The following is a 10,019-nucleotide window of genomic DNA, read 5'->3' on the forward strand; positions in this document are numbered from 1 at the left end:
TTTGATCATTCGTTTCATTGAATGAATGTATTCATCTTTCTTCTTGTTAGGGATGATGAAGCGAACATGATCGAAACAATTGCCAAGGACGTTTCAAACAAGCTGATTAATAATGCGCCATCAAGTGATTTCGACGGTTTCGTTGGGATGAGAGCTCATATGGAAAATATGAAACCATTATTACTCCTTGGCTCCAATGAAGTAAGGATGATAGGGATTTGGGGTCCATCTGGAATAGGTAAAAGCACCATCGCCAGAGTTCTATTTTGGGAACATTCTAGCCAGTTCCAATTTAGTGTCTTCATGGCTGATATCAAAAGACGCTATCCAAGACTTGGTTGCAGTGAGTACAGTACGCAACTGCAATTACAGGAAGAGTTCTTGTCTTCAATATTCAACCAGAAGGATATCAAGATTCATCATTTAGGAGTTGTGCAAGACAGGTTAAAAGACAAGAGAGTGCTTGTGGTTCTTGATGACGTGGACCATTTGGACCAACTATATGCCGTGGCGAAAGCAACTGGGTGGTTTGGTCCTGGAAGTCGGATTATCATCACAACACAAGATAAAGGACTTTTGAATGCACACGGGATTAACCATGTTTACAAGGTGGGTTTCCCACGTTACAATGAGGCTCTAGAAATCTTCTGCATGTATGCTTTTGGTCAAAAGGCTCCATATGATGGTTTCGAGAAGCTTGCTTGGGAAGTTACAAGACTTGCTGGTAGTCTCCCTTTGGGACTAAAGGTTATGGGATCTTATTTGAAAGGAAGGCCCGAGGAGGAGTGGTGGAAGGAACTACCAAGGTTAAGGACTAGCCTTGATGGAGACATTGAAAGTGTCTTGGAATTCAGTTACAATGCCTTACTTGCTGAGGATAAAGAATTATTCCTTTATATAGCTTGCTTTTTCAACAATGTACCGATGGAGAAAGTAGAAACACATCTAGCAAATCATTTCCCCAGTGTGAGTCAAGGTCTTAAGGTCTTAGCTGAGAGATCTCTCATATCTATCACCACCAGCTACAACGGCTTGACCCCCGAAGATGTCTGTATGCATGATTTGCTAGCACGGTTTGGTAGAGAAATTGTTCGTCGACAATCCCTTTATGATCCTGGGCAGCGTCAGTTTTTGGTTAATGTGCAAGATATATGTAAAGTACTGAAGAATGATACACTAGTAAGTTTTCACATTATCCTTCACTGCATGTTGCTCCTTAGACAATACGAAATTTAATAACTAACCATATATATTTACGTATGTGTCATTGGATTCTTTTTCAGGGTAGCGAAAGAGTTGTAGGCTTACAACTCGATTATGATGAGATCGAGGATGAGTTAATAATAAGTGAGGGAAGCTTTGAAAGAATGTCTGGTCTCCAATTCTTAAGGACAACAAGGGGAGACAGATATAAACACTCAAGCCCAAACTATCTACCTCGAAAAGTTAAATTACTGCATTGTGGACATTCTTTGATGACATGCCTGCCTTCTAATTTTAATACGGATTCGCTCGTCGAGCTAAACATGCCTCACAGCAAGCTTGAGAAATTGTGGGATGGAATTAAAGTAAGTCATTTTCTTTCTCTAAAACTTTGTGTATTTTACTTCGGTTTTATTCGAATACATAGTTTTTCTTTTTGTACACTATGTTCTAGCTGAAAATAGAAAAGTGATCTCACCACACCCCTTTTTTTTTGTTGCTGGAATTAAATCTCAATGGCATTATAATGTGTTTATGAGTTTTTTTTTTTGTGATGAGTTAACTACTAAGTGTATCAACGTACGTATTTGTTTCTCTGTACAGACGATTAAAAATCTCAAGTGGATGGATTTGAGTCGTTCCTCTAATCTGAAAGAACTTCCTGATCTTTCAACTGCCACTAATCTCCGCGTACTGAAACTTCAAAATTGCTCGGGTTTGGTGAAGCTCCCATCTTCTATTGGGAATGCTACTAAACTTCTGAAATTAGATCTCAGTGGTTGTTCAAATCTAGTGGAACTCCCATCTTCTATTGGGAATCTTATTAATCTCACGGAGTTGTATCTCAGTGGTTGTTCAAATCTAGTGGAACTCCTATCTTCTATTGGGAATCTTATTAATCTCAAACACCTAGATCTTAGAAGTTGCTCAAATCTGGTGGAGCTCCCATCTTCTATTGGGAATGCTACTAAACTTCTGAAATTGGATCTCAGTGGTTGTTCAAATCTAGTGGAGCTCCCATCTTCTATTGGGAATCTTATTAATCTCACGGAGTTGTATCTCATTGATTGTTCAAATCTAGAGGAGCTCCCATCTTCTATTGGGAATCTTATTAATCTCACGGAGTTGTATCTCATTGATTGTTCAAATCTAGAGGAGCTCCCATCTTTTATTGGGAATCTTATTAATCTCGAACAACTAGATCTTAGAAGTTGCTCAAATCTGGTGGAGCTCCCATCTTCTATTGGGAATGCTACTAAACTTCTGAAATTGGATCTCAGTGGTTGTTCAAATCTAGTGGAGCTCCCATCTTCTATTGGGAATGCTACTAAACTTCTGAAATTAGATCTCAGTGGTTGTTCAAATCTAGTGGAACTCCCATCTTCTATTGGGAATCTTATTAATCTCACGGGCTTGGATATCAGTGGTTGTTCAAATCTAGTGGAACTCCCATCTTCTATTGGGAATCTTATTAATCTCGAACAACTAGATCTTAGAAGTTGCTCAAATCTGGTGGAGCTCCCATCTTCTATTGGGAATCTTAATAATCTCGAACAACTAGATCTTAAAAGTTGCTCAAATCTAGTGGAACTCCCATCTTCTATTGGGAATCTTATTAATCTCAAACACCTAGATCTTAGAAGTTGCTCAAATCTGGTGGAGCTCCCATCTTCTATTGGGAATGCTACTAAACTTCTGAAATTGGATCTCAGTGGTTGTTCAAGTCTAGTGGAGCTCCCATCTTCTATTGGGAATCTTATTAATCTCGCAGAGTTGAATGTTAGTAGGTGCTCAAGTCTAGCGGAGCTCCCATCTTCTATTGGGAATGCTACTAAACTTCGGAAATTGGATATCAGTGGTTGTTCAAGTCTAGTGGAGCTCCCATCTTCTATTGGGAATCTTATTAATCTCACGGAGTTGGATCTTAGTTGGTGCTCAAGTCTAGAGGTGCTCCTATCTTCTATTTGGAATGCTACTAAACTTCTGAAATTGAATCTCAGTTGTTCAAGTCTAGTGGAGTTCCCATATTCTATTGGGGATCTTATTAATCTCACGAAGTTGGATCTCAGTAGTTGTTCAAGTCTAGTGAAGCTCCCATCTTCTATTGGGAATCTTATTAATCTCACGGAGTTGGATATCAGTGATTGTTCAAGTCTAGAGGAGCTCCCATCTTCTATTGGGAATGCTACTAAACTTCTGAAATTGGATCTCATTGATTGTTCAAATCTAGAGGAGCTCCCATCTTCTATTGGGAATCTTATTAATCTCAAACACCTAGATCTTAGAAGTTGCTCAAATCTGGTGGAGCTCCCATCTTCTATTGGGAATGCTACTAAACTTCTGAAATTGGATCTCAGTGGTTGTTCAAGTCTAGTGGAGCTCCCATCTTCTATTGGGAATCTTATTAATCTAACGAAGTTGGATCTTAATTGGTGCTCAAATCTAGTGGAGCTCCCATCTTCTATTGGGAATCTTATTAATCTCAAACACCTAGATCTTAGAAGTTGCTCAAATCTGGTGGAGCTCCCATCTTCTATTGGGAATGCTACTAAACTTCTGATATTGGATCTCAGTGGTTGTTCAAGTCTAGTGGAGCTCCCATATTCTATTGGGGATCTTATTAATCTCACGGAGTTGGATCTCAGTAGTTGTTCAAGTCTAGTGAAGCTCCCATCTTCTATTGAGAATCTTATTAATCTCCAGACCTTGAAGCTTATAGGCTGCTCAAGTCTAGAGGCTCTTCCGATCAACATCGACATGGAATCTCTCGATACACTTTTTCTCACTGGTTGCTCATCGTTGAAAACCTTTCCTGAGATTTCCACAAAAATTAAGACTCTTTGGATTTGTGGAACTGCAATAGAAGAAATTCCTTCGTCATTCAGGTCATGGTCTTGTCTTGAGGACTTGCAAATGCCATACTGTGAAAACCTGGCGGAATTTCCGCATGCTTTTGGCTGCATCACGGAGCTTCAGGTGAGCAATACAAGAATACAAGAAATTGCTCCATGTGTCAAGGAAATGTCTCGTCTACGTACACTTGTAATCAAGGGATGCACAAATCTTGTTTCGCTCCCAGAGCTTCCAGGCTCCTTAAGAGTCCTGCTTGCAGAAAATTGCGAGTCACTAGAGACACTAGATTGCTCTTTTCACAAGATAGAGTTTGATCGTCTCTTGTTTAGCAACTGCTTCAAATTGAATCAAGAAGCAAGAGACCTTATCATCAAGACATCGATTAGTATTAAAGATGGCTATGAAATCTTACCCAGAGAAATAGAGATCTCTCATCTCTATCACCAACAATTACGACGGCAACTGGTTCTCCAACAGTGTCCGTATGCATGATTTGCTAGTACGGTTTGGTAGAGAAATTGTTCGTCGACAATCCATTTATGATCCTGGGCAGCGTCAGTTTTTGTTTAATGCCCAAGATATATGCCAAGAACTAAATAATGATACACTAGTAAGTTTTCACATTATCCTTCACTGTGTGTTGCTCCTTAGACCATACGAAATTTAATAACTAACCATATTTATTTACGTATGTGTCATTGGATTCTTTTTCAGGGTAGCGAAAGAGTTGTAGGCTTACTATTCGATTATGATGAGATCGAGGATGAGTTAATAATAAGTGAGAGAGCCTTTGAAAGAATGTCTAGTCTCCAATTCTTAAGAACAAACTATCACTTTGCCGTAAACTCAAGCCCAAACTATCTACCTCGAAAAGTTAAATTACTGCATTGTGGACATTCTTTGATGACATGCCTGCCTTCTAATCTTAATACGGATTTCCTCGTCGAGCTAAACATGCCTCACAGCGAGCTTGAGAAATTGTGGGATGGAATTAAAGTAAGTCATTTTCTTTCTCTAAAACTTTGTATATACTTCGGTTTTATTCGAATACATAGTTTTTCTTTTTGTACACTGCTCTAGCTGAAAATAGAAAACTGATCTCACCACACCCTTTTTTTGTTGCTGGAATTAAATCTCAATGGCATTATAATGTGTTAATGAGTTTTTTTTTTTTTTGTGATGAGTTCACTACTAAGTGTATCAACGTACGTATTTGTTTCTCTGTACAGACGATTAGAAATCTCAAGTGGATGGATTTGAGTCATTCTGAAAACCTGAAGGAACTTCCTGATCTTTCAACTGCCACTAATCTCCTCGAACTGAAACTTCAAAGTTGCTCGGGTTTGGTGAAGCTCCCATCTTCTATTGGGAATCTTATTTATCTCACGGAGTTGGATCTCTGTTTTTGTTCAAATCTAGTGGAACTCCCATCTTCTATTGGAAATCTTATTAATCTTCAGGAGTTGAAGCTTATAGGCTGCTCAAGTCTAGAGGCTCTTCCGATCAACATCGACATGGAATCTCTCGATACACTTTTTCTCACTGGTTGCTCATCGTTGAAAACCTTTCCTGAGATTTCCACAAAAATTATGTATCTATGGATCTGTGGAACAGCAATAGAAGAAATTCCTTCGTCATTCAGGTCATGGTTTTGTCTTGAGGACTTGAAAATCCCGTACAGTGAAAACCTGGCGGAATTTCCGCATGTTTTTGGCTGCATCACGGAGCTTCGGGTGAGCAATACAAGAATACAAGAAATTGCTCCATGTGTCAAGGAAATGTCTCGTCTACGGAGACTTGAAATCGTCGGATGCACAAATCTGGTTTCGCTCCCAGAGCTTCCAAGCTCCTTAGAAGACCTGTTTGCAGAAAATTGTGAGTCACTAGAGAAACTAGATTGCTCTTTTTACAAGACAGAGTTTGATCGTCTCTTGTTTAGCAACTGCTTCAAACTGAATCAAGAAGCAAGAGACCTTATCACCAAGACATCGCTTAGAAGTAACTTTGGCTATGCAGTCTTACCCGGAGAAAAAGTGCCTACGTACTTCACTTACCGAAACACTGGGAGTTCCGTCTCAGTGAATTTGAATGAAACTGATACACATTTTCCTATATCCTTGAGATTTAAGGCTTGCATCTTGATTGGGGAGCAATCGAAAGATACGTACAATTTGATGTTTAATTGTCGCATCAATGGTGTCTGGGTTAAGATGTTGAATCGCGTCAACCGATCGCTTGTTGAGCATCTATTGCTAATGGAACTTGAAGCAGAGGTGAGTTCCTGTGAATTACTCTTCGAATTCAAATCCTTAAGCCATCCAAGATGTGAGATTGGAGGATGCGGGATACGAACTTTATAAAGGAGGATATCCAATATATTTTCAATTTTTCACTAATAACTAAGAGAAACTTTACTTTCAAGTTGATGTGTATTTTTATTATTATAGTGTGATATTGTTGGATTGATGTTTCTTATTCAAATTAACAGATGAACTGAAAAACGTTGATATATATTAACAGTTGCTAAAGCAAAAAAAACACAGCTATGCATTCTTTTTCTGCCTTACATATCAACCATACAGTTGCTATATCATAAATCTGCAACTCTTATTCAAATTAACAGATCACTTACTTTTCGTACAAGTTTTCCTAGGTTTAAGTCTGCAACTCTTCTACATGATTCTAAAAAATATATGTTCCCCTTTTTTGATTAATCAATCAAAGAACTGGGATTAACTTTCTCTATTTGTGGCTTTGTGTTACCACTTCTCATCATCGCGCAGAATTCTTCATAGTTTATTCTTCCATCCTGCATAAAAAGAGAAACCCATCAATGTCAATGTTAGCTTAAGACTTACTGCTCATAACATCTTTGATGCTATGTACAGGGAGAAAATAACTTACATTATCTGTGTCCACTTCCGCTATGATCTCTTTGATGCTAGCTTCGTCTCCCATATCATACTCTTTCATAGCTGATTCCAACTCATCCATTGTGATAAACCTGTGCATGTCAAATCCACATTGGTGTCTTAATATATATCTCCAAGTCTATATTTTGCTTGTTTCTCAAAGGGCCAAACTTACCCGCTATTGTCTTTGTCAAAGTATTGGAAGGCTTTGAATAAGTGCTCATCTCGATCCTATAGAATTGAGACTTAGATCAAGAATTAATAAAAGCAACTTCTTTTATTAGCTTTAGAAAAATTACTCAAAAACTAAAGCTCTCTTAATCTCTCTCTCTCAACTCATAAGTGTTTGCAACAATTCTGCAACTCCTTATATAGAGAATGGATTAGATAACTCCTAATTCCAATAGATAAAAAAATTTCCTTTTAGATAACTCCTAAATTTCCTTTTAGATAACTCCTAAATTTCTTTTTCTAATCCTAACCTTCTAGAAACACACTTTGATTAGGATTAGGAAACTTGCACTTCAAGTTTCTTTCAAGCTTATTCCAACAATCTCCCCCTTAAGCTTGAAATCTTCCTTAGAGAAATCTTCAACACCAAAATTGAGAGTTCCAAGCAAATACCTCAAAACCTGTTTCAATGCAGCTCCATGCGACTCCTCCATGATTACTTTATATAAACGATTCTTTGATCTGTTTGCCTTCATAAGGAGTCTTCCATCTTGATCATGTAATGTTAGATAATCTCCTCTCATCCGAACATCACATCCAGCCTCTGTTGCTTGTCCCAAACTGATAATATTACTCTTTAAATCTGGTATGAAATAGACATTAGCAAGCACTTTTTTCCCTCCATCTTTACTGACAAAGAGGATCGATCCTTTCCCCTTTATGTCTATCTGAGAGTCATCGCCGAATTTTACTTTTCCTGTGACCGTCTCGTCAATCTTTGAAAAGTGATTTCGGTTTCCAGTCATATGGTTACTAGCACCATTATCCAAATACCAAACATTGTCTCCTTCACGGCTTTTTTCAAATTTGTTTGGCTTCACCCTTTTTTCATTCAGATACACCACCTCGTGCATCATGAGTCGTTCAGCTTCATATGTGTCATCAACGTCGTCGTCTTCCTGAGTCTCTTGAAGTTTGAGAAGTCTGTCAGGGCAATTAGAAGCGTAATGCCCTGTTTTGTCGCATCGATAGCATGTTATCTCTGACAAATCTCTGGCTCCATTGAATCGTCCGCGACCTCGTCCTCTGCTATAGAAGCGTCCTCCTCGACCTCTGCCTCTATTCTCTCCACTGTAGTCACGATTTTCCTGAGGTTCCATGTTTGCGTACATGAGCTTGCTTTGATCATCTTGCGTTTCTTCTTCTTCTTCTTCTCGAATACGTTCTTCGTAGGCTTTTAGTCTTCCGACTATGTCTTCGAAGCTTGTGGTGTTCAAGTCTAACACCTGCTCAAGTAAAGCTACCATGTGTATATATTTCTTTCTCGGAAGACTTTTGAGAAACTTCTTGACAATCTTCGATTCCTCAATAGTCGTTCCTAAAGCAGCCGACCTTGAGCAGATTTCGGACAATTTTCCACTAAAATCATCTATCGTCTCTGTGTCCTTCATCTTGAGTTTGTCAAACTCGGCCATAAGAGTCTGCAACCTTGCCTCTCGCACCCTTTTTGCTCCTACATGTCTTGATTTGATTGCATCCTATACCTTTTTCGCCGTGTCTAACTTTCCTACCTGTAGAATGAGTGTCTCGGGTACTGATTGAAAGATCAGGGCCATAGCAACATCGTTCTTCTCACCATCGGCCGCCTCTGTTTCAACAGTCTCCCAGACCTTGTGTACTCTGAGCAAAATCCTCATCCGCATGGCCCATACGGTATAGTTGGTTGAGTTTAACATAGGACAATGGATTGAGGAAGTATTCAATGCTTTTGTACGAGTACTAGGAACGATATCTCCCATATCTTGAGCAACAACCTGAAGCTCTGATACCAATTACCTCCCAGACTTTGTGGATATCCCCATGGTTTGAATTTTAATGATCTTCGTGTTCAACTCTCTCTTCTTAGATCGTCAACCTCAAGCTCTGATACCAATTATAGAATTGAGACTTAGATCAAGAATTAATAAAAGCAACTTCTTTTATTAGCTTTAGAAAAATTACTCAAAAACTAAAGCCTCTCTTAATCTCTCTCTCTCAACTCATAAGTGTTTGCAACAATTCTGCAACACCTTATATAGAGAATGGATTAGATAACTCCTAATTCCAATAGATAAACAAATTTCCTTTTAGATAACTCCTAAATTTCCTTTTAGATAACTCCTAAATTTTTTTTTCTAATCCTAACCTTCTAGAAACACACTTTGATTAGGATTAGGAAACTTGCACTTCAAGTTTCTTTCAAGCTTATTCCAACAGATCCACTATGTATCTATGCATCGTCGCTGACATAAACTCGATGTAGTCTATTGTTCCATTACCATCTACATCAGCCTGAAACATTTTATACATCAAAAGGCTTCTCTTCTCATGTTCTATCTTTGAAGATAAGAATATGGAATGAATAGAAAGAGGATGGCAATACTAACAGCTTCCATGAGTTGCTTAACCTCAGCTTCAGAGAGTTTAGAACCGAGTTTAGCCAGCCCGGTTTTCAGTTCTTCGTAAGTGATTGTCCCGCTTTGATCCGTGTCCATATTCGCAAACATGGTTTTGAGACCTTTAATTTCCTCTTCAGAGAGACTCTCTGCAATAACCTGCAAAACAAAATCAGAAAACACAACCAATGATTAGCTAGAAAAAACAGAAGAAGTGTTTACTTGCAGAAGAGAAGTTTATGGTTTTACCTTAAGAGCTAGCTTCTTAAGTTTGTTCATTGCTCGGAATTGCTTCATCCGAGATAACACAGCACTATCAATAGGCTTGTCCGGAGCTTCTCCGCCTCTGATCCAAGGATGATCTATGAAAAAGAACATTGAAAAGTATGTTCTTTGGTAGTAGACTAATCTTGAAGAGACTAAATGCACTTTACCAAGAGCTTGT

General features: G+C 38.6%; 2 protein-coding genes across 17 annotated transcripts in view; one reads left to right on the forward strand and one right to left on the reverse strand.

Moving 5' to 3' along the window:
• LOC18028632 (disease resistance protein TAO1) overlaps positions 1–10,019 on the forward strand; it is a 28,242-nt gene that overhangs the window by 14,653 nt on the left and 3,570 nt on the right. For 4 of the 16 annotated variants that reach the window (XM_024148787.1, XM_024148786.1, XM_024148788.1 and 1 more), the window contains exons 2-4: positions 51–1,179; positions 1,284–1,568; positions 4,771–5,052. In XM_024148787.1, the coding sequence (XP_024004555.1) occupies positions 51–1,179; positions 1,284–1,568; positions 4,771–5,052 (1,696 nt within the window). Of the gene's footprint in view, positions 1–50; positions 1,180–1,283; positions 1,569–1,806; positions 4,667–4,770; positions 5,053–5,285; positions 6,524–10,019 lie in introns of those variants that run through there. The other 12 variants (XM_024148790.1, XM_024148791.1, XM_024148781.1 and 9 more) reach the window with 11 other exon arrangements.
• The window catches only part of LOC18028633 (calcium-dependent protein kinase 15), a 5,690-nt gene continuing 2,323 nt past the window's right edge, over positions 6,653–10,019 (reverse strand). Inside the window, 6 exon segments of the mRNA XM_024149539.1 lie at positions 6,653–6,865; positions 6,961–7,060; positions 7,144–7,199; positions 9,402–9,470; positions 9,566–9,733; positions 9,824–10,014. Of these exon segments, the coding sequence (XP_024005307.1) occupies positions 6,767–6,865; positions 6,961–7,060; positions 7,144–7,199; positions 9,402–9,470; positions 9,566–9,733; positions 9,824–10,014 (683 nt within the window). The 3' untranslated portion in view covers positions 6,653–6,766.

Source organism: Eutrema salsugineum, unplaced genomic scaffold, assembly GCF_000478725.1.
Source record: "Eutrema salsugineum unplaced genomic scaffold, Eutsalg1_0 scaffold_1, whole genome shotgun sequence".
NCBI lineage: Eukaryota > Viridiplantae > Streptophyta > Magnoliopsida > Brassicales > Brassicaceae > Eutrema > Eutrema salsugineum.